This window comes from Magnolia sinica, chromosome 12 (assembly GCF_029962835.1).
Source record: "Magnolia sinica isolate HGM2019 chromosome 12, MsV1, whole genome shotgun sequence".
Lineage (NCBI taxonomy): Eukaryota > Viridiplantae > Streptophyta > Magnoliopsida > Magnoliales > Magnoliaceae > Magnolia > Magnolia sinica.
Genome location: NC_080584.1, coordinates 6,627,858 through 6,652,954, shown reverse-complemented (window position 1 = coordinate 6,652,954; position 25,097 = coordinate 6,627,858). Strand labels below are relative to the sequence as shown.

General features: G+C 38.4%; 1 protein-coding gene across 2 annotated transcripts in view; it reads left to right on the top strand.

Annotated features, from left to right (window-relative positions):
• Positions 1-24,603, top strand: part of LOC131220848 (uncharacterized) — a 68,676-nt gene extending 44,073 nt beyond the window's left edge. Inside the window, exons 1-2 of one of the 2 annotated variants that reach the window (XR_009158865.1) lie at positions 20,800-20,872; positions 24,403-24,603. Coding sequence is in view for 1 of the 2 variants with exons in the window: in XM_058215695.1 (XP_058071678.1) it covers positions 24,403-24,528 (126 nt within the window). In the remaining variant the exon portion in view is untranslated. Of the gene's footprint in view, positions 1-20,799; positions 20,873-24,402 lie in introns of those variants that run through there. The other variant, XM_058215695.1, reaches the window with a different exon arrangement.
• Positions 24,604-25,097: the final 494 nt, after the last annotated feature.

Genomic DNA, 25,097 nt, shown 5'->3' with positions numbered 1-25,097 from the left:
CAGGGGAGTAGCCAATCCGTTTCCCAGCTTCACCACTATCAACGGGCTGGGTCTGAGGTTGATCGCGGCCCAGTTTTAATCTCTTTTAGGCCGGGCCTATAAAAATTCAGATTTTGTTGGCCCGAGGCTGGTTCATTCACAGCCCTAACCTTTAGAACGACTGTGGGCCTACGAATGCTTTAACGGTGAGAATCATTGTCCCCACTACTATTTGTGGTTCAGGCCCAAATTTGAACTGACGGGCCTACAAAAAATATTGATAATGGATGGCCCAGGCCGGCCCTGGTAACACTAACATACAAACGGTCTGGATCATCTTCTTTTATGGGATGGGTTAGATTAGCGTTGGGCAAAAACTGGTGGGCCCATCAATCAGGATTGAAAATAATCTCTGATGATGGCTTTTTCACCAAATGGATCTGAAATTTAGGCCCAACCACAATATATCACTCGCAAGTGGGCCAGGATTCTGGCTTGGACCACGCCTCATTAAAAAATTGTTTCAAAACATAGCTTGAATATTGACCGTTGATTAATCAGGCATGAAATTAAGGCATGGACCCCACACAGGTCAAGATTCAGCCCATGATAGCACAGCCCAGAAGTCCGAGATTGGAACCATAAGGCATGGCCCACGTTATCAACTTAGCCCGAATGGCTTTTGAAGCTGATTCAGGCCAAGCTAATTGGGTGCTGGGTCAGCCATGGGTTAGAGGTAAACGGGTTGGGCTAGGGTTGAATATTACCTAACTGGGCCAGCCTCAATTAGCTGGGTCAACCCAACCCAAAACGTGGACTAAGAGATTAGCAAAACAGATGGACGGATTGGATATAGAATACAGAAATCAAAGTGGGTCCAATGGTAAGGACCGCACCGTCATGGGTGAGGGCGGGCCGCACCTAATCTGCTCTAGTTTGGAAGTTGTTACATACTCAACCATGGGCCAATCTTTGCGTGGCCCAATCGCGCGTTATTCACGTGACGGGTGCACTTGAAGGGATGGATTAGATCCTAGACGCAAACTATAGGTGATGGGCCCCATCTCGACTGGGTGTTTATTCGGTCCAAGATGGTGGACTTGGGCTAGGACCCAACAACACCTGCCTTTTTAGCAGGGTCCCAAAAATGAAAGGCCTGAACCTGACCGAATTTCACAGCAGGTCTGAGAAATTGAACCAGGAACCGTTAAAACGATTTGGGCCCACCGGGGTACTGTGGGCCTGTTGGCTGACATTGATTTGGGTCCATTGAGTTTATAACAGATGGACTTCATTTTGATATTTGACCATCATTTATGGGACCCTTTCACTTCATCACGTTATAAGGTCCCCATGTGCCGGTTCATGACAGTGGGGCCCACTGTTAGGTTAACCAAACCGTTGTTATGATGGGTTCTATAGCTGATGCCAGATGAACTAAAACTGTGATAAGATGGAAAACTCTGCCACTTTGATTATCAGTGGCCTGTGTATAGACGGTTAAGGAAAAGTGAGAGCAATAGTAATGCAGTATCATTTTCATATTGGGCTTGAGTGGGGTAGTTCTTAAGACGTGGGGCACACTTAGGTAGGTGACTTGTCTAGCTTGTGTGAAGCTAGCAGAATTCATGTAAAGTAGGGCCTACGAAGGGATTGGACCGAAGTCCTAATTGAAGGAATGTAGGGAGATAAAAGAATTGATTGGTTATGTTCTATCAATTCAAGCTTTTCCAGGAAGTGGTTAGTTGTACTGCATCTAATAATTCACAAAAAAAGAAGTAGATATGATATTCGTGGCATCTTTGAATCTGAAGTTTATTTGGATTATCCACCATCCATGGCAGCAAGCATGATTTCAACGGTTCTGATCACCTAACTAGGAGCCTTATGGCAACTGGACACATCACAGGAGCTATTCTGTTTTTGTGAATCGTGGCCCTTTAATTTCACATGTGGTTAGTACCGATGCTAATATCTCTCTCTCCGTGTGTTTCACTCGTGTGATGGTGTATACACCGTTTAAAAAAGATGATGATAACTAATCCTCCTCAAATGTGTCACAGATGGCACTGCTTTGATATAAAAGAACTGATATGGCACTTATATATATATATATAAATTGAACTATCCCATATTTAAATAAATCATAAAAGAACTTAAAAGAAAGTAATTTGAGTGCATTTAAAGATATACACATCATAAAACTCTACGATTTAACCACGTTTATCCTTGATAAATTCAACTTTTCATGAAAATACTAATACTAGATGATATAAAAGAAAATTCACCAAATCAAGACAAAACTTAAATATCAAAGGGAGAACTTAAAATTAATATAAAGATCATATTTGTATTTCAAGATAAGTGACTAAAACAATATCGTGGAATAAGAGATGAGTGCCACTAACTTTTAAAAATGACTTAGAGAAACATAAACTTAGAGGAAATGATTTGAAAATTTTATAACGAATCTTCATAATATACAACTAAATGACATAATCTTTTGAATCTTAATGAGAATTTTTTTTTTTTTCTTCATATTATGCACGCTTTGTTTGAAATGCATGCTTTGTATGAACTTGTACGTGTTTAGATTCATGTTAAGCTGCATATGCTTTTTTTTTTTTTTTTTCCTCGTTATCACACTTCACTATTAGCCACCCCGCTCGAGAATTGATGCCAATACCTCAGCATTGAAATGAGGCATCTTTCACTCAATCTACTACTTGAGCTATGGATCTAAGTGTGTTAAGTTGCATATATTTGCATTTCATGATCTTATATTTGAAACAATGATCATTAATCATGCTCTAATATATGCATTAATTCCCTAATCAAGACTCTATTGTTAGTGCATGTTATCATTTTGCCATAAACATGGATTCAACCTACAGTGTTATAAAAGCCAACAAGCATTAGCAGCGTTTTATCGCCTCTCAACCCACTACAATCAATCAAGCATCCCATGGTGATTTTTTAAAACAAAAAACAAAACAACAACAAAAACCCATCTCTATCTCTTTTAATCTCCTCTAACCATGGTAAATCAGGGACTATGATTGCCATCACCAGTAATTATAGTATCAGGGATCCATGCGGTCTGAAAATCAGGTGGGTCAGGCCATTAGTTAGCAACACGTAGATAGTACATGGACCATTGGTAAATTTTTAGGTTTTTTATTTTTTCATATATAAATGGCCCACCTCAATATATATTATGTTCCCTCCATAATAAGAAAACGATTGAACGGCTTGGATCGACTTGAACACACTTCATATGCACATAATGTAGTTCACGTGCATCGATGACTATACTCCTCACCGTATGTAATAATATTCCCTATATAGTTTCAGTAACCTCAGACCTAATCTGACTTTCGCTAGGGGAGGGTATTTATTACAAGGCAAATGATATGATGGACGCGTTCCTATCGTAACTGATAAAACCACCTTACGCCGTCCGTTTACAGCGTCTATTTGGAAAAGTAGATGGTGGATCGGGACCGTTCATAGAGTTTTTCATGCATCAGATGGCCCATTATTTAAAAATTAGATACATCCCTTTATTTTTATCCTTCAACCGCAAACATTTTAGCAACGAAGTCTTTATGTCTTCCCATTTTGAGATCACTAATAAAAATTTCATCCTTTCATTGAAGTTTAATAATATGCTATGTACAGAGAGGGAAAGTATATATACGGTCGAGATTCTCTATTTACAATTTCACGTGGAGGATTGGAAGGATGTGTGCATAATATATGATACTCTATCATATCATCTCCGAAACGCTCGAATCTACGCGGAAATAGGTATGGAAGAAGGAAACGTACAAGATTTACTAATTCCACGCGCGTATGTGAATCTTTCCATTCACATGCAGAAGCACCTCTATATGGAATATATGTAACTAACCGGATCCTTTCATCAGTTGGGAAAAAATTATATATACATATAATAAAATTAAATTATGAAAATACTAATCTAAGTCAAATAATGCAAACAAATGGACGGATAATGAAGATTATTTAACTATCAGTTCATATTCTAAATTGTAGCCCAAAATGAGATGGTTATTAAAAATTAATATTTTAATATTATTTTTAATCAGATGGAAAGGACAGATTTTGTAAAAATTTTCTATATTGACACGTATGCAAGCGTGTCTTTGTGCAGCTCTCCACACGTGTGGAATCAGTAAAAACTCGTTCTTCTATATAAGGTAATAAGACAAGTGTTGCTGTCGTTATTTAAGAGGAAAAAAAAATTATACGATTTCCCAGCATTCCAGCTTTCTAACCGACCAACCCGCACCGCCTCCAAAAACCCACGTCAACTACAAGGCGGATTGGCTGCGCCCCCGCCAACGGATGTAGGGCCCACAGGGGGACCCACCGTTGTGTTTGTATTCCATCCAAACCGTTCATAAGGTTAATGTCACTGGGAAGAACTGAAAAACAAAATTATTCCGAATGGAAACTTTCGTGGGCCCACGAAGGTTTCAATGGTCAGCGTTCAATTATACTTTTTCTTGTGCCTGATTGGAAACTTTCATGTCCCCAGAAAATTTTCTGAGATTTCGAAACTGATGGACGGAGTGGATTTCTCTTTGGCCTCACATAACATCCTGTAGGAGAGGGCATATGCAATCGCCCGTCCTCATCGTCGGTTGTCTTTGTTTTTTTCATGTGTGAAACGAGAGGAATGGATCCTTTCCATTTGAGAGTGGAAATCGTCAAATGTCAGATTTTTTTTCTTTTTAACATAAAGGATGCAGGCGCAGACTCCAGCATGTCGAGTCTCGGGTGGCACGTGTGAACCCCGACCGGATACCGGTAGTCGTAGGTGGATGCGTACGGACAATGCCAGGGTGGTGGACAAGCAATGTCTGGCAATTACCACTGACAGGATATTCGCGCGCGTTAGCTTGAGAAGAGTGGCTGCAGGATTTTTGCCAGCATGCGAGCGTGTGAGAGATCCGTGTCATTCATCAAGTTAGACGTTTGTAAGCACACTCTGAAACAATGATCTGACTCGTACATTGATCAGATGGACCAAAGGGTTAAGAAGAAATGGACGGCTATAAAAGTAAAACCAAGCAGTTTGCATTCAGCGTCAATGCATGGCCCATCTGATGGATGGACCAACCTGATGCTTGGGCTATGAAAAATCTGCCATGGGGACCAGCTGTTGAGTGGACCCATATGGTACACCTGCCACGATTACCCATGTGTGGGATCGCTTGCTTTTTCGATTAAGGAGATGCGCGTCTTCACGTAGATTCCTCACGCGGAGAAATCCTTTTCTTCTAATATTTCGGTGGGACCCACAATACAACTTGCTGCGCTTCCCTTCCGAGGTCTCTTTTCGGTCCTCACAATCTCCTACGACCATCAAAGGACAGTTCGACGCGTGTCAACCTGTCGACTATTAAGAGCAGTTCGACACGTGTCAACCTGGCAAGGGTGGGAGATATCTCAGTCGTGCCATAAGCTAATCTCCTACGCCAGCAAAGGACAGTCGACACGTGTCAACCTGTTGACTATCAAAAGCATTCGACACGTGTCAACCTGGCAAGGGTGGCAGATATCTCAGTCGTGCCGTGTGGGACTAAGAAACATTGACGCCCACCACTGAAAACAACTTCCCAGGGCCCACATCCAACAGGTTGGATGGTAAGTATCACAGCGGATCAGGCATTGGATGGTAAGTACGAAAGTTTGTGCTGAAGGGTGAGGCCCAGATACATATAAACTATATAGTCCCGGCATACATCCTCTTTTTTTTTTTTTCTTTTTTTAAATATATTTATTTTTACACACGCACACACACCCTTCACACGCACGCCATGGGATTTCACCACCGTGGGTATTCGAACCCATGACCCGGTGTTGAAACTCCTGAGGGTCTGTTTGGGCAGTGGGATTAGAAGGGATTAGGTGGGATGGGATTCATCTGATCCTGTGCCAATTCCACTCCATGTTTGGTAAGAATGGGAAAGCTTGGAATTACATCAAATGGAATTGCATTGGGTCCGTGCTAATTTTACTCAATGTTTAACAAGTTGTGTAGGTCCCACCATGATGTGTGAGCTATATCCATACCGTCCACCCATTTATCGAGATTATTTTAAAGCATGGGCCAAAAAATCAGGTAAATCTAAAGCTCAAGTGGACCCCACCATAGAAAGCAATAGGGATTGAATACTCACCGTTGAAAACTTCTTTGGGACCACATAAGTTGTAGATCTACCTCATTTTTAGGCCCATGCCATAAAATGAGGTTACAAACCAAATGAACCGTTTAGATATAACACATGTGTGTTATTCTTAATAATTTCAAATGATGGTGGGTATATTCATTCAATGTACCACCGTATTATCAACAAAGCATGGCATTAATTTTATCCCATGTTATTAGGGGACAATCCCTACCATAGGTAATAATGATATTTTTTGAATCCTATCTCATCCAATCCCTTCTAATCCCACTGCCCAAACAGACCCTGAGAGTCTACCACGCGACCAATAGTAAGGAGTCGCATGCATCCTTACTTATCGCTTATAGGCCTGAAAAGTGTAATCTGTGCAAAAAGGGCAAAAAAGTGTAATGGATTTCGTATCCTACACTCCTAACTCCCTTCAACGCACTTCCCACTCTTTACTTTTTCTTTCTTTTTCTTTCCTATTATTTTTTTAAAAAATATTTATACACACGCACTTCCCTCGATACCATCATCCTAAAAAAATATAAATAAACCTCAGGGCATTCGTTTCCTTCACCCTCTCTAACCTCCCAACTCTCTCCGACGCACTTCCCTCGATACCATCATACTGAAAAATATAAATAAGCCTCAGGGCTTTCGCTTCCTTCTACAAAAGCTTCCCTCGATACCATCATACTGAAAAATATAAATAAGCCTCAGGGCTTTCGCTTCCTTCTACAAAAGCTTCCTTCACCCTCTCTACCCTCCCAACTCCCTCCAACAATCCAATGGCTGAGATCGCAGTGGGCCACTCTATCATCAACATCCCAAATGACCTCACAAACATTTCAGTCCCACCGGCGCTTCCATCAGCCGGAGAAATTCAAGAAAGGAAGCTACTAGACCAGAAAGACATTTTCATGTTAGTGGTCCTTTTAATTACTGTTTCTGCAGTTGGGATCGTTGGTGACATCTCCATCCAGGTTTATGCAGACCCATTTCATGAATTTCTCTTGAAAGCCTATGCTGTTGCGGTTCTCGCTACCTTTACATTCGGTATGGGATTACTTTTTCTCTCAGTTCTACTTCCACGGGTGCCTATATCGATTGCTGTTGTCAAGAAGGCAGTGTGGGTAGCTGTTGCTCTGCTTGGCCTTTCACTTGCCCTGAAAACCACTCTTCATCTCATATATTGAATTCGTGGGAAGCGTTTGGAGCGTTCAAGTAGAATTGCTATTGCCATTATAGTTATTGTTGTAGTAGTTGTCGCTATTGTCCTTGTTGTTGTTGTTGTTGTTGTTACTGTTTTTCTTTATATTTCGTTGTTGCTCTGCTTTGGTTGGTGTCTTCTACTTCCTATGTAATGGGATTAGTTCCCTTTTGCCATAATTAAAATAATAAAATATTTTCTTCTATCAAACTCTTCTTCCTTTTAAGAAGGAAGAGGATTACCTGGTGGCGGGATGTAGCGAAAAATGATTGGCTGAGGGAGATTTGTTTAAGACAGGCCGCCACAACTTTAGGGGGCAGCTTCGGTGGATCCCTTGATGTGGGGCCCACAGTGATGTATGTATGTGACTACATCCATGCCGTTCATCCGTATTTAAAACTCATTTTACGGTAAGATCCAAAAAATGAAGTAGATCCAAATCTAAGATGGATCATAGTACAGGAAATAGTAGTAATTGACCATTAAAAACTTCTCGTCGGCTAAAAAAGCTTTGGATGAGGATGATATTTGTGTGATCTCTTCATATAGATCTATATGACCTCAATAACGGCTTGGATGGAAAATAAACATTCCAGTGGACTCCGTGAAATTTTTAATGGTAGGGATTCAACCACAACTAGGTGGATCCCGGACGTGGGAGGATCCGGAAATCAATCCAAACCGCGCCCGGTTTCGGTGAGCTTGGGACAACAGCGAATTCGGTGAGGCCGGCACCATGGGGCCATCTTGATCTATTTCTTATATATCCATGCCGTCCATCTTTTTCAAGATTATTTCAGGGCACGGACCCAAAAATAAGTTAGATCGAAATCTCTTGTGAACCACAAAATGGAAAATGGTGTTGATTGAACGGCCACCAATAAAAATTTCCTGAGGCACACAAAAAGTTTTTGATGGTGGGCATCCAGTGACCTAAGAAATGCCCTAAAGATGATAGGGAAAAAACGGATGGACGGCGTGGATATATAACACATACATCAAGGTGGGCTGCACGGCGACCTCACCAAATCGGTTTCGAAAACTGCGCTCTATCTATGCAGCAACGTGAAATAGATTTTTTCCACCTGTATATCCCACTTTTACGGAAACGGATTGGCCACTCCCCCTGCCACCGGCCAAATGGCTGGTGGTGGGTGCTCTGTGAGACCCACCATGATATATTTGTTTCATCCATTCCGTCCATTTATTTTTATAGATCATTTTAGGATATGAGACCAAAAATGAGATATATCCCAATCTCAAGTCAATCACATTACAGGAAACAGTGTTGAATGAGCATCGACTATTAAAACTTTTTGAGAGCTATAAAAATTTTGTATCAAGCTGATATTGGTTTTTTTTTTTTTTTTTCCCTTAATCTATGTCTGTATGACCTAATCAACATATTGGATGAGAATGGATTGGCTATAGCCCCTTGACACCAGCCAATGGTTGGTGGTCGGTGCTATGTGGACCTCACAATGATGTATGTGTTTCATCTATGCTGTCCATCTATTTTTACAGGTCATTTTACAGTATGAGATAAAAAATGAGATATAGCCCAATCTCAAGTGTACCACATTACAGGAAACATTGTTGAATGAGCGTCGACCATTAAAAACATCTTGAGGGCCGTAAAAGCTTTGGATCATGCTGTTTTTTGTTTTTTACCTTCATCTGGGCCTGTATGACCTAATCAACAGATTGGATATCAAATAAACAGTACAATAGGCCTTAAGAGGATTTTAATGGTGGATATCCAATTACTATTGTTTTCATGTGGTGTGGACCACCTAAGATTTATATACTTCTTTTTTATGGGGATCAAGACCTAAAATGATCTTTAAAAATGGATGAACGGAATGGATGAAACACATACATCATGGTAGGGCCCACAGATCACCAACCACCAACCACGGGGCTAGTGGCAGGGGGGTAGCCAATCCGTTTCCATATTGGATGCCAAATAAACAGTACAGTGGGCCTTTGAAGGATTTTAATGGTAGATATCCAATCACTATTGTTTTCCTATGGGGTGGTCAACTTGAGACTTATATCCCTCTAATTTTTCAAAACAAGCCATAAAATGATCTGTAAAAATGGATGAACGGAATGGATGAAACACATACATCATGGTAGGGCCCAAAGAGAGCCGACCACCAGCCACGGGCCTGGTGGCAGGGGAGTAGCCAATCCGTTTCCCAGCTTCACCACTATCAACGGGCTGGGCCTGAGGTTGATCTCGGCCCAGTTTTAATCTCTTTTAGGCCGGGCCTATAAAAATTCAGATTTTGTTGGCCCGAGCCTGGTTCATTCACAGCCCTAACCTTTAGAACGACTGTGGGCCTACGAATGCTTTAACGATGAGAATCATTGTCCCCACTACTATTTGTGGTTCAGGCCCAAATTTGAACGGAAGGGCCTACAAAAAATATTGATTATGGATGGCCCAGGCTGGCCCTGGTAACACTAACATACAAACGGTCTGGATCATCTTATTTTATGGGATGGGTTAGATTAGCGTTGGGAAAAAACTGGTGGGCCCATCAATCAGGTTTGAAAGTAATCTCTGATGATGGCTTGTTCACCAAATGGATTTGAAATTTAGGCCCAACCACAATAGATCGCTCGCAAGTGGGCCAGGATTCTGGCTTGGACCACGCCTCATTAAAAAATTGTTTCAAAACATAGTTTGAATATTGACCGTTGATTAATCAGGCATGAAATTAAGGCATGGACCCCACACAGGTCAAGATTCAGCCCATGATAGCACAGCCCAGAAGTCCGAGATTGGAACCATAAGGCATGGCCCACGTTATCAACTTAGCCCGAATGGCTTTTGATGCTGATTCAGGCCAAGCTAATTGGGTGCTGGGTCAGCCATGGGTTAGAGGTAAACGGGTTGGGCTAGGGTTGAATATTACCTAACTGGGCCAGCCTCAATTAGCTGGGTCAACCCAACCCAAAACGTGGACTAAGAGATTAGCAAAACAGATGGACGGATTGGATATAGAATACAGAAATCAAATTGGGCTCAATGGTAAGGACCGCACCATCATGGGTGAGGGCGGGCCGCACCTAATCTGCTCTAGTTTGGAAGTTGTTACATACTCAACCATGGGCCAATCTTTGCGTGGCCCAATCCCGCGTTATTCACATGACGGGTGCACTTGACGGGATGGATTAGATCCTAGACGCAAAATATAGGGGATGGGCCCCATCTCGACTGGATGTTTATTGGGTCCAAGATGGTGGACTTGGGGTAGGACCCAACAACACCTGCTTTTTTAGCAGGGTCCCAAAAATGATAGGCCTGAACCTGACCGAATTTCACAGCAGATCTGAGAAACTGAACCAGGAACCGTTAAAATGATTTGGGCCCACTGGGGTACTGTGGGCCTGGTGGCTGACATTGATCTGGGCCTATTGAGTTTATAACAGATGGACTTCATCTTGATATTTGACCATCATTTATGGGACCCTTTCACTTCATCACGTTATAAGGTCCCCCTGTGCCAGTTCATGACAGTGGGGCCCACTGTTAGGTTAACCAAACCGTTGATACGATGGGTTCTATAGCTGATGCCAGATGAGTACTAAAACTGTGATAAGATGGAAAATTCTACCACTTTGATTATCAGTGGCCTATGTATAGACGGTTAAGGAAAAGTGAGAGCAATAGTAATGCAGTGTCATTTTCATATTGGGCTGGAGTAGGGTAGTTCTTAAGATGCGGGCACACTCGGGTAGGTGGCTTGTCTAGCTTGTGTGAAGCAGAATTCATGTAAAGTAGGGCCCACGAAGGGATTGCACCGAGGTCCTAATTGAAGGAATGTAGGGAGATAAAAGGAATGATTGGTCGTGTTCTATCACTTCAAGCTTTTCCAGGAAGTGGTTAGTTTTACTGCATCTAATAATTCACCAAAAAAGAAGTTGATATGATATTCGTGGCATCTTTGAATATTCTGAAGTTTATTTGGATTATCCACCATCCGTAGCAGCAAGCATGATTTCAACGGTTCTGATCATCTAAGAGCCTTATAGCAACTGGACACATCACAGGAACTATTCTGTTTTTGTGAATCGTGGCCCTTTAATTTCACATGTGGTTAGTACCGATGCTAATATCTCCCTCTCCATGTGTTTCACTTGTGTGATGGTGTATGCACCGTTTAAAAAAGATGATGATAACTAATCCTCCTCAAATGTGTCACAGATGGCACTGATATGATATGAAAGAACTGACATGGCACTTATATATATATATATTTTGAGGTATCCCATATTTAAACAAATCATAAAAGAACTTAAGAGAAAATAATTTGAGTGCATTTAAAGATATATACATCATAAAACTCTACGATTTAACCTACTTTTATCCTTGACAAATTCAACTTTTCATGAAAATACTATTACTAGATGATATAAAAGAAAATTCACCAAACCAAGGCAAAACTTAAATATCAAAGGGAGAACTAAAAATTAATATAAAGATCGTAATCGTATTTCAAGACAAGTGACTAAAACAATATGGTGGAATAAGAGATGAGTGCCACTAACTTTTAAAAATGATTTAGAGAAACATAAACTTAGAGGAAATGATTTGAAAATTTTATAACGGATCTTCATAATATACGTGGATGACTAAATGACATAATCTTTTGGATCCTAAAGAGAATTTCTTTTTTTTCTTCATATTATGCACGCTTTGTTTGAAATGCATGCTTTGTTTGAACTTGTAAATGTTTAGATTCATGTTAAGTTGCATTTTTTTATTTTATTTTTATTTTTTTGTTATCACACTTCACTGTTAGCGACCCCCACTTGGGAATTGATGCCAAGACCTCAACATTGAAATGAGGCATCTTTTACTCAGTCTACCACTTGAGCTGTGGATCTAGGCGTGTTAAGTTGCATATAGGTATATGCATTTCATGATCCTATATTTGAAACAATGATGATTAATCATGCTCTTATATGTGCATTAATTCCCTAATCAAGACTGTTGTTGATGCATGTTATCGTTTAGCCATAAACATGAATTCAACCTACAATGGTATAAGAGCCAACAAGCATTAGCAGCGTTTTATCGTCTCTCAACCAACTAAGGCTAATCAGGCATCCCATGGTGATTTTTTTAAAGCAAAAAACAAAATAACAACAAAAACTCATCTCTATCTCTTTTATTCTCCTCTAACCATGGTAAATCAGGGACTATGAGTGCCACCACCGGTAATTATAGTATCAGGGATGTAAACAAGACATCAAATCATCGGTATGGATCATTAGACCATGCGCTCCTCGTTCATTTCCTTGTTGTCAGCGTTTAGGGGTGTCGATGGTTCTGATCATCTGATCAATAACCTATAAAATGGTAGGAATGATCAATCCTCAACTTCTAACCCTAAATTTTTTTATTTTTATTTTTTTTAAAACCTTCTACACTAATCCCCTGTATATCAAAACATATTGCGTGGTGTAGCACACACCATCAACATCCGTGGGGCCGACTGAACTCTGCCACGTACAACACACCACGCAAATCCTTTTCCCATAAATCCTGGCGCTATGAACGGCTTGGATTCTTTTTCCCAGACGTGCCATGTCACTATGTGGGAAGCGGATGGCGTACCGAGTAAACTCTGTGGGGCCTACTGTGATGTAAGTGTCTTATCCACGCCGTCCATCCGTTTTATCAGTTCATTTTATGGCATTATCACATTATTGAAGCACATCCAAAGCTCAAGTGGACCACACCATACGAAATAGTGTGAATCGAATGCCTGCCATTGAAAACTTCTTAGCAGCATCGACGTTTTTGATATTTGTGTTTCCCTTCATCCACGTTTTTGACCTTATAAACAAAGAAACATCGACGTGGGCTCTAAGAAAGTTTCAACAGTAGACACTATAATTCCCACTGTTTCCTGTGATGTGGTGTACTTGAGCCTTGGATATCATTAAATATTGGATTCATGTACGGTAAAATGGATGGATGGAATGGATAAGACTCGTTCATTACAGTGGGCGCCACAGAGTTTACTCAGTACGGAATATGCAATGGCCCCTATGATGTATGTGTTGTATCCACACTGTCCATCCATTTGAAAACATCATTTTAGAAGATGAGCCAGAGAAGGAGGTAGATCAAAAGCTCAAGTGAGTCCCACCGTAGAAACTGTGGGGATTGAACGGTTACCATTAAAAGCTTCTTGGAGCCAGAGAAAGTTTCAATCAAGTTGAAACTTGTGTTTTCCTTTCATCCATGTCTTAGTGAACTCATGAACAAGTCAGATCTTAAATAAATATCATCATAGACCCAGGAAGGTTTCAACGGTGGGCTTCACTGTTCGCACTGTTTCATGTAATGGGTCCACTTAAGCTTTGGATCTGCTTTATTTTTGGGATCAAGTCCTAAAATGATCCCTACAAATGAATAGACGGTGTGGATACAAACATACATCATGGTTGGCCCACAGAACTTGGTGAAATCACTTTGGGCAGGATATGTGGGGCCCAATATGATGTAAGTGTCCTGCCTGTTGGGCAGGATCTGTGGGGCCTAATAAGATGTAAGTGTTTTATCCATGCCGTTCATCTATTCAGCTCCAGTGGACCACATCAAAGGAAGTTGCAGTGATAATGACACTCACCATTGGAACCTTTCTAAGGGCCACCATGACGCTTTTTTTACCATCCAACCTATCAATAAGGTCATGAATACATAGATGAAGTGAAAACACAAATATCAGCTTGATCTGAAACTTATCTAGCTCTCAATAAATTTTTAATGGTGAACTTATATCCCTACTTTGTGGTCCATTTAAGCCCTAGAACATTCTCTTTTTTGGATCAAATATTAAAATGATCTGAGAAAAATGATGAACCTATGATTAAAATACTTACATCACAGTGGGCCCCACAGCCCTGCCCAGACGGTAATCTGTCCAGGCGGGTGTAGGATGTAATCTACGTTCCGTAAATGGGAGGCCCATCAACCCCTTTATGTTTGTTTTTTCAAAGCCAGTGTAAATACACGAGGTTTACTTTATTTAAAAATTCATAGGAATTTGTGTAATCAAAATTAAATTAAAAGAGATAATTTTAATTTTTGAATGATACAGTAATGTATATGAAATATCTGTTCCGTTCACCTATTTTACTACAATATTTTGAAGCATGAGACAAAATATGAAGTAGATATAACACTCAAGTCGCTCACACCAAAAGATACAAGGGCCCCACAAAGTTTTTAACAGTAAGTATTCGATTCCATTTTTAGTATGGTGTGGTCCACTTGAGTTTTGGATATACTTTTTTGGTCATATTATAAATTCAAATGGATAATGGATGAATCAGTGTGGATAAAGGAAATGCATCAAGGTGGGACCCATATATATTTTATAATGTTTTTAGTTTCCGTGTCAAAAAAGTAAGTAGCCAAATCACACATGCTGTAAATACACGCGGAAATAATTATTACTCTTTTAAGTGAACCGAGAAATCCGCTTCCTACACAGTCGGCAATAGGTCACAACTACTGTTTGGTTCTTACAATTCAACCTTAATGTTTAATACTTGTGTAATAAATATTTAAATATCTTCCCGCTTAGATCACATGTCACAATAGTCATCGCAATAGTCAGCACTCATTAAATAGGAGAAGATTGGCTGTTACCCAGGAACAGCTTAGTGGGTGTTAATCTTACCATGTTGGTCCCACCTTGATGAATGTATTTCATATCCATGCCGCCCATCCGATTCTTTCAACTCATTTAAGGGTGTCATGCCAAAACTTAAGTATATCCAAATCTAGGGTCGTCCACATCACTGAAAAAAGTGGTGAATGTTAATTACAAGTTTTTTGTAAGCCACAAAATTTTAGATAAAGTTAATATTTTTGTTTTTCCTTCGTCCAATTTTAGTTGATTTTATCACTGTGTTAGATGACAAATAAACATTACAAATATATTTAATGTGGCCTTTGAGAAGTTTTTAATGGTGAACGTTCAATCATTAGTGTTTCTTGTGGTGTGGTCCACTTAAGTTTGATATATAGTTCAATTTTGGGATCATGCCCTAATATAGCTTATAAAAATGAGTGGACGGAGTGAATATACAATATATAGCTGGTGGGCCCTATGGTAAGGGTAACACCCACTGAGCTGCTATTTATTCCCTGGCCTAATTAAATAATTAGGTGTCTTTTTTTTTTTAAAATCTTTTAACTATTTTAAAAGTCTACTTTTTCTATATCTTATAAGACTTTCAACCAAAATGCCCTCGGATCTCATTCTTCTTCCATTTTACTCCTTTATTTTAGAAAAGAAGATGAATAAAATTTAAAAATACTAATAATTATCCTAAATATTTTTTTTTCTTTTTTTCTTTAGAAAATAAAAAGAGAATAAAAAAATATCGAATAAATAAAATAAATTATCTTCTATTTTTGTTGTCGTTGTTTTTCTAGTTTCTTTTTTAAAAGGATAAATAAATTAGAAGAAATACCTTTGATATCTTCTTCTTTTTATTTTAAAAATAAAATAAATAAATAAAAATGTAAATATAAAATAAGTAAAATAATTTATCTTATTCATTTTGTTCTTCTCCTTTTTCCCTTCTTCCTTTTTTTGAAAAAAAAAAATTTTAACTAATAAACAAGAAAAAATATTATTAATATTTTTAAATAAAAAATATCTAATAAATAAAATAATGCACCTTCATCTTTCCGTTCTTTTTTTTTTAAATTTCTTTCCTTTTTTCTTCTTCTGAAAACTGAGATCTTAACAATCAACCAAAAACTAAAACTCTAATATTCAACAGAGATATTCAATAGAGAATTGAGACCCTAACACTTAATGAATAATTGAGACCTTAACATTAAGAGAGAACTCAAACCTTAACATCAATAGGAAATTGAAACCCTAACGCCCAATAGAGAATTAAAACCTTAACATCAACGGAAAATTAAGACCCTAGTACTCAAAAGAGAATTGAGACCCTGACACTTAATGAAAAACCGAGACCCATACATCAATAAAGAAATTTTGTCAGGAAATTTATCTGCAAAATTTATGACTTTTTTAATTGGCTTAATTGTATTTTGGCAAATTTTGAAACCTAAAAATTGGATTTCAGTTTGAAAGAGTTAGATCTTTCTTAGCAAAAGTACAAGACCATTTCTTTCAATTACTGTTTTAAATATTTCTAAGTGCTTTCAATGTTAATTCAGATTTTGAGAATAAATAAGGATATCTTCTATATAGATGAGAATGAAATCTTTATAGGAATTAAAGATATCATTCATAATTTTTTGAAATTCAGAAGGGGCATTTTTGAGACCAAAAGGCATTACATTTCATTCGAAATGTCCAAAGGGAACTGTAAAAGCCGTTTTGTATCTATCTTTTAGATGAATCTGAATTTGCCAGAATCCAGATTTTAGATCAAATTTAGAAAATAGATTGGCTTTGTACAATCTATTGAGCAAATCTTTTTTATTTGGAATGAGATATCTTATGATTTTTAAGACATGATTGAGAGGCTTGTAGTTTATGACAAGCCTTAGAACACCTCTTTCAAGTTCGGCAGCATTTTCAACATAGAAAGTAGCACAACTCCATTGAGATTTCGAAGGGCGTATGAGTCCCTTCTGGAAAAGAGATTTGATTTCTTCATCACAAAGTTGAAGAAGTCTGGATTCCATTCTAGAAGGACGAGCTTTGGTAGGTATTTAGCTTTCATTAAAGTCCTCTACATAAGGTAGAAAGACTAAATGGGTTTTTCTGTGCCAGAAAGCATTTGGGATTTCTGAACAGAGAGTTTCAAGAGTTTTTTGGAATTTTTTTAATTGATTTTGAAAAGTTGGCTGTTGGAGCTGTTTTTGGATTTGGAGGTGAGAAATTTCATTTCTCAGGAAGTTAATTTGAGTTTCTTTGTATGAAACACAATTAACAACCTCAAATATTAAACCAGTTTGAGGTGGTTTAATAAATTCAAAGAACTAATTTACAGAATTAATTTTGGTTTGGATACCTCTACTCGTAGTAGTAAAGGATTGGATTTTGAGGATAAAAGGGGTGTCAAGAATGATATCATGTTGTAAATTTTTGACAATTATAAGAGAGAGCGGTATGCATTCTCCGTTTTTACAAACATGAACATTTGACAATTTATATTCAATGTAAGACTCTTAACTATTAGCAGTATAAATTGTGTTATTAGTCTTCTTACAAAGATGAGTACAAATTAGTTCTTCGTGAAGACAATTTAAGTCAGCGCCTGAATCAATCAAAGCGATGACTTCCTTTTGGAAGTTTGGAGTTGCAAGAGTGATTGGTGTATACCATTTTTGAAACTGATATGTGGTCAGGGAATTAACGATATTAGGAGCAAGATACTCAGCGATTTAATCGTCAAGTTGTCGAACCATATCTAAGTTAGCAAGTTGCAAGAGTTCTACTTCTCTTCGGAGAGTAGCAACTTCCCTTTTAAGAAGATTTACTTCCTTATAGAGGTCTTGCAAATAAATAAATAAAATAAAAATATCAAATAAGTAAAATAATTTACCTTATTTATTTTGTTCTTCTCCTTTTTCCCCTCTTCCTTTTTGTGAAAAAAAAAACTAATAAATAAGAAAAAATATTATTAATATTTTTAAATAAAAAATATCTAATAAATAAAATAATGTACCTTCATCTTTCCGTTCCTTTTTTTTTTTTTTTTAAATTCTTTCTTTTTTTCTTCTTGTGAAAATTGAGATCTTAACAATCAACAAAAAACTAAAACTCTAATATTCAACGGAGATATTTAATAGAGAATTGAGACCCTAACACTTAATAGATAATTGAGACCGTAACATTAAAAGAGAACTCAAACCTTAAAATCAACAGAGAAAACTGAAACCCTAACGCTCAATAGAGAATTGAGACTTTAACATCAATAGAAAATTAAGAACCTAGTACTTAAAAGAGAGTTGAGACCCTGACACTTAATGAAAAACCGAAACCAATACATCAATAAAGAATTGAAGCCCTAACACTCAATTTTAAATGAGACCTTGTCACCGATAGAGAACCAAGACCCTAACATCGACAAAAGACTAAGACCCTAACACTCAATATAAGATTGACACCCTAACACTAACAGATGACTAACACGCTAACACTCAATAAAGAAATAAGAACATATCCTAATAATATAGGATCTTAGTTCTCTGTTGAATGTTAGGGGCCCAGTTCTCCGTTGAGTTCTTAGGTCTTAGTTTTCATATATATATATATATATATATATATATATATATATATATATATATATATAAAGAATAAAAAAAATAAAAGTACATTATTTTATTTATTTAATATTTTTATTTTCATTCTGTTATTAAAGTTAATTATTAGTATCATTTCTTATTCATTTATATTTTTATTTTCAAAAAAGAAAAAATTGAAGATAAGGATAAAGAACGAGGAGTAAGGACATTTTGGTCCGAAAAAACATACCTAATTACTTAATTAAGGTTAGGTTTAATTTATACTTAAAGATATATCCACTTGGGAGGAACCTTCCTTAGTCGAGACTTTCCGGACGACCCCAACTCCCTATAAACGGGGAGCATGCACTTCGCATCCTCCCATCACCCTCTCCATCCTTCTCAACTCCCTCAAACAAAACAACGGCTGAGATGACAGCGGACCATTCCATCATCAACATCTCATACGGCAGCACAAGCATGTCAGTCACAAAGCTAGCCCAGAAGGATATGTTGAAGGTAGCCGTCCTTTTAATTACAATATCTACCATTGAGATGGTTGGTGGTCTATCCCTCAGGGTTTATGAAAACCCACATCACGAATTTTTCTTGAAAGCTTATGTTATTGTGGTTCTCACAACCTTTGAATTGGGTATGGGACTGTCTTTGCTATCAGTGCTACTTCCCCGAGTGCCTGTATCAATTGCTGTGGCCAAGAAGCTAGTGTGGGTAGCTGTTGTACTGCTTCACGTTGCACTTACCCTGAAAACGGTTCTTCATTTCATATATTGATTTCGTGGGAGAGTGTTGAGGGCTATCAAGTAGAATTGCTATTGCTGTAGTGGTTGTTGTAGTCGTTACTGATGTAGTTACTCAGTAAGTGTTGGAGGATGGCTCTTGTTGTTGTTGTTGCTGCTGCTGCGGCATGGTTTGTTATCTGTTGCTGCTTGTGTAATGGGATTACTACCCATTTTCTAATTTTAAAATAATAATAAAAGATATGTTCTCCTATCAATCTCATCTCCCTTTGATGGAAGACGATTGTGATGACTCTGGTGGTGGCAGGATGTGGCGTAAAATGATTGGCTGAGGTAGATTCGTCAGAAACGGGCCCACAGTACCGAATTTGATTCGGTGAGCTTTGGGGTCTGTTTGGGCAGTGGGATTAGAAGGGATTAGGCGGGATGGGATTCAAAAAATATAATTATTACCCATGGCAGGGATTGTCCCTGATGCCATGGGATAAGATTAATGCCATCCTTTGTTGATAATACGGTGGTACATTGAATGGATATACCCATCATCATTTGAAATTACTGAGAATAACACACGTGTTATATCTAAACTGTTCATTTGTTTTGTAACCTCATTTTATGACATGGCCTAAAAATGAGGTAGATTCAAACCTTATGTGGCCCGAAAGAAGTTTTCAATGGTACGTATTCAATCCACGTTGCTTTGTATGGTGGGGTCCACTTGAGCATTAGATTTACCTGATTTTTTGGTCCACAATCTAAAATAATCTCGATAAATAGGTGGACGGTGTGGATATAGCCCACACATCATGGTGGGACCTACAACAACTTGCTAACATTGAGTGAAATTGGCACGGACCAATGCAATTCTATTTAACGTAATTCCAAGCTTTTCCATTCTTCCCAAACATGGAGTGGAATTGGCACAGGACCAGATGAATCCCATCCGACCTGATCCCTTCTAATCCCACCGCCCAAACAGACCCTTGGGGAATAGCGAGTTTGGTGAGGACGGCACCATGAGGCGCACCTTGATGTTTGTGTTGTATATCCGAACCGTTCATCTGTTTTTTTTTCAGATTATTTGAAGGTATGGGTACAAAAATGAAGCTGATAAAATCTCCTGTGGACCAGCCTATAGGAAATAGTTGTTGATTGAATGCCCACCATTAAAAACTTCCTAGGGCCCACAAAAGGTTTCTGATGGTGAGTGTTCAATAATCAATGTTTCGTGTGGTGTGGTCCACCTGATTTTTTGATTTACTTCATTTTTGAGACCATGCACCCAAAGGAGATGGAAAAACGGATGGACGACGTGGATATATAACAATACGTCAAGGTGGCCTCCATGGTGCTGGCCTCACAGAGCCCGGTTTCGGAAAATACCCCTGTTAGTCGAAATTCTACTCGACCAAACGCGCAAGAACTCAAAATCGCGCTCTCAGATCTCTCTCTCTCTAGCAGATCTCGAAAGGTAATTTTCGATTTCTGTTTTACTATTGTATCTTTTAGTTTATCTCATCAAGCCTTCGTTCCTTCCATCTGCTATGTGAGTAGTATAACTCTGTATCGTATAGGATGCGTTTGTGATGATTTGAGGACAGGATTTCGTTCTTTTGTGGGAAAATCTCAAATGGGTTTTTCTTATTTTCTGATGATTTTGCTTCTGGCTTGGAATTTCTGGAGAGAAGGCATTTGAAGGCAGTAGAAGAAGGGAAAGGGTTCGAGCTGCCATTTCAGAAACGCTAGGAATTGGAAAATGGAGAATCTTGAAAATATTTCTATCAGAGAGTTTGATGAGAGAGAGAGACAGAGAAATGAGATGGGGTTGTTGTTCTGCATTTTCTTTCTCGTGGTTGAGCATGTGCTCGGGCAGGCGGCGTATACCCATGGTTAGAGTTTTGTTTGCTTTGAGAAAAAATGAATTTCGCATTTTGAGTTTTGTTTGGTTGGAGGATTGAATTTGGTATTTTGGGTTTTGTTTTGGGGAGGATTTTGAGGGTGCTTGTATAGCAAGGGTGGGATTTTTGTGATACTGTGGGGTGGGATTTCAATTTTCTGCATCTTGGTTTTGTTCTTGGGAGGATTTTGAATGGAATGTAAGTTTTACTTCCATTATTCTGTTTCTCATTTTCTTTCTCCTGGTTGAACATGTGCTCGAGCAGATGGGGTATGCCCTTGGTTTGTTTGGTTGTGACTTGTGCTAGCTTGAAGCTATTTCAGGGTATGTTTGGATGCAATGTGGAATTGAATTATAATATTCTAGTTACTCAATTAGAGTATAAGCATGGAAATGGTTGAATCATAATTACCTCCCTTTGCATCATATTGAGAGATTGACCTCCGAATCACAACGACATTCCTTTCAAGCTGGAAGGAATTGTAACTGCAATTTGTGTGCTAGTTCCTCATTATGATTTCTAAGAACCATCATCATTTTTCGTTGTTTCCTCATGGTAAAAATAAATTTTCACAATTCAGTTTAGATATGCGTCCATCTCAGCCCATGGCATAGAGGAATTGAAGTACAAGATGTGGATGTTGGTGTGTATAGATTTTCTGGAAATCAAATAAAGCAGACACCTTGGTCCGTATGAAGCCTCTATAAGGGAGAGAACTCCATTTCGTAAGCCTCTAGCATGGAGAGAACTCCTTTTTGTAACTTATAGCGAGCCTGTGTCTGTTATTAATGCCGAATACAGAGCAGTTGTGTCCTAATAAGCTGTCCTACTCGTACCTACTGAGTGATTCATACAATAGAATTTAGTAGCTTTGAGTTTAGCATTTGATTAGGTTAATGACTCCTGTTATTTGCAAGAAAGCTTTAGACCTCTCTAACAACCTCATGTGTGATAATCGGAGGCTGAGACCTATATTAAGCTATTTTGCGCTTGTGTAAGTACATTATGACATGAAACATGCTGCTGGGTTCAGAAAAATAACCCTTCACTCCGGGACTATGTTATCTTGTTTTATTTGTTATACTTAAGTATTCGCTGGCAGCTCTCATGGTTATTGTTAACATCTAGTTCAATTGCATATCGTGCTTCTCCTTTGTCTCTTGACTTGTGTATCCTATATTCTTATTTACCAGGTTAACTCAAGTTCTTTCTTTTAGATGGTTCCTTTTCCAGTTCAGTTATGGTTAGATGTTAATATTGTTTCTCAACAAACATTCAAGCTCATCTTTCTTTTTTAGTGTTTTTATATCTTTTGTTTGCAAGAATTGGTGTTGTATCTAAGTTTTTTCGTGCAAATGGAATTACTCTTTGCAAAGTACGAGAGGAAAATATATACTTTTTTTTAAAAGATGATTAGATTTATTTAAAAGACAGGACCAAGAGGCCAATAAAAAAATACATGTGTACTACAGCCCTATGCAGGTGCTAGAAGACTCAAATACAACAGATTTTGTACACCCAAACCCTCAGGCAATCATATAAGGATTACAACTATAGATTTTTCAACAGGAGCAATTCAAATTCCTGTCCTTCAGCGAGGACAGAGGCTGCCCACTCAATGATGTGAGATTTGGCCTTGGAAAACACCCCCAGAGCAGAGACAGGTTGTTAAAACATTTGTTATTTCTTTCTCGCCATAATGCCCATAAAAATGCTTGTAAAAGTATCCGCCAGACACGTTTCCTGGTTAGTATCAGAGGAAATTGTCATGTTACCTGGGAAAATTGGACATGTACTATTTCAGTCCTGAGCATCCGCCCTTGACTAAACTAGCTCAGAGGGTACTCGATTGTGCTCTTGATGAGTCAGGCAATTTTGAAACCATTTTCTCCTCATTTCTTTGTGTTGATTGCAGGTTTAATAGCTTTAAGGACACAATTTCTTGAGGTTTTTTGCTTGGAGGAAAAGAATTTGGCATTTCGAGTTTTTTTTTTTTTTTTTTTTAATTAGGCATGTACTTCTATAAGAGAGTTTTCTTTTTCTTTTTTTCTTTTTTTTTTTTTTTGTCAATAAAATAAAATATAGAGAAATTCTCCACTTTCCATGGTACCAGATATTAGATATATTAAGCTTTCAAAAAAAAAAAACCAAGAATAATTTGGCATTTTGAGTTGGGTTTGCTTGGAGGATTGAATTTGGAATTTTGGGAGGATTTTTTAGGGTGTTTGTATGATAAAGGTGAGATTTTGTGATTTTGTCGGGTGGGGTTTCTAGTTTCTACATGTGGGTTTTGTTCTTGGGAGGATTTAAATGGAAGAAAAAGGTGGGAGATTTGAATCTTCAAATGGTGGTGAAATGGAGGTATGATTGGGGTGGAATTTCAGTTTTTTTTTTTTTCGGCAGCTGAATTTTTGCTGAGTAGTTTTCTTATTGAGTTTTTGAATGAATAAGCTACAACGCTGATGTGTTTTGGGGTGAGAATTTCAGGTGGGAGGTTTTCTTGTTGTGTTGCAGTTGTTCCTCATATGGGCTTTTACTTCTGTGTTTATGTTGGTTACTTGGTTTTGTGTATGGAATTTAATGTGGAAATCGCTGGCTTTTGGGCTATGGTGGTTTTGGTATATTATCTTTGACAGTGAGAAGAGAGTGAAAGGTTTTTGGAGTGGAAGAGAGGAAGGAAAGGAGAGATTTCCTGTTTTGAGAAATGAGTTTGCTAAGTTATCTTAGCACAACTTTGACAATGAATTATATATGCTTATTTGGATTGGCTTGAAATGTTAGGGAGTTTGTTCTTTCCTCAATTCCTTTGTTCTTTTGAGGTTACTATGAGAGTTTGACAGCCAATTCTATGGAGAAAGTCCTTCTCTAGACAGATTCTGTTCACATGCCACAAGGTTCCATTTAACAACTGGCTCTGATGTGTATGTGCACCAGTTGGGTACTCAAAAAGAAATTGGGAATTCTACTCAATGCATGGTGCTGGTTGTTGAAGGGCACCACAAGGCTCTCTATAAATTTTCCCATTGACTTCTTCCACACACTAAATTTCTAAATATTTTATAGGAACAAAAATGATGGTCATGACCTTTGTTTTTAAACCCAGAATGTATCAGACAGTTTAATAGGGATTGAGAGCAATACAGCAGCTATTCAGCAAATGCCAAGAGCACTACTGGCAGCATTTGATGAAGGATTTGATGGGGAGGTATCATCATCAACTCCATTTTAGAATTTGGAGAACCTGTGAACGAAGTGCTCGGAAGCTACAATGTATTAGAAGATTTGGAGCAGTCACAGGCCTCTAAGACCCTCGACATGAATTTGAAGGGGGGAGGCAGCAGTAGCTTTTTGCAATACGCAGGAAACATATCTGGTTGGCCCTGCCCTCAGTGGAGCTTTGGAGTCTGCCTGCAGCACAGTTCCAAAATGGATCCAGCAGTTTGTTGCAGACCCTTACACGGTTCCTGTTCTCAGGTGCCCGAATCATCAGATGGGGAAAGCATTGCATTTTCAACCACAAAAGCTGGGAGTCTAAAACTGAATTCCATAAATTCGTTAAATATTCAAACTTAAGCAGGCAAAGGAACAACAAAGAAAGAGGGCGTTGAGAAAGGAATGCTTGCAGCCAACTGATACTTCTGAACGGAATGCCTGCACCAGTGATGGAAGAGATCTGCTTGAGTGCTTGACCGAGGAAGAACTTCAAACAACACCAAAGATGTTGCATTTTAAGTTCATACATGTATTTACTTTTGTGGATTTTCAGTTGATGTTTTTTTTTAGTAGGAAAGGAGGGAA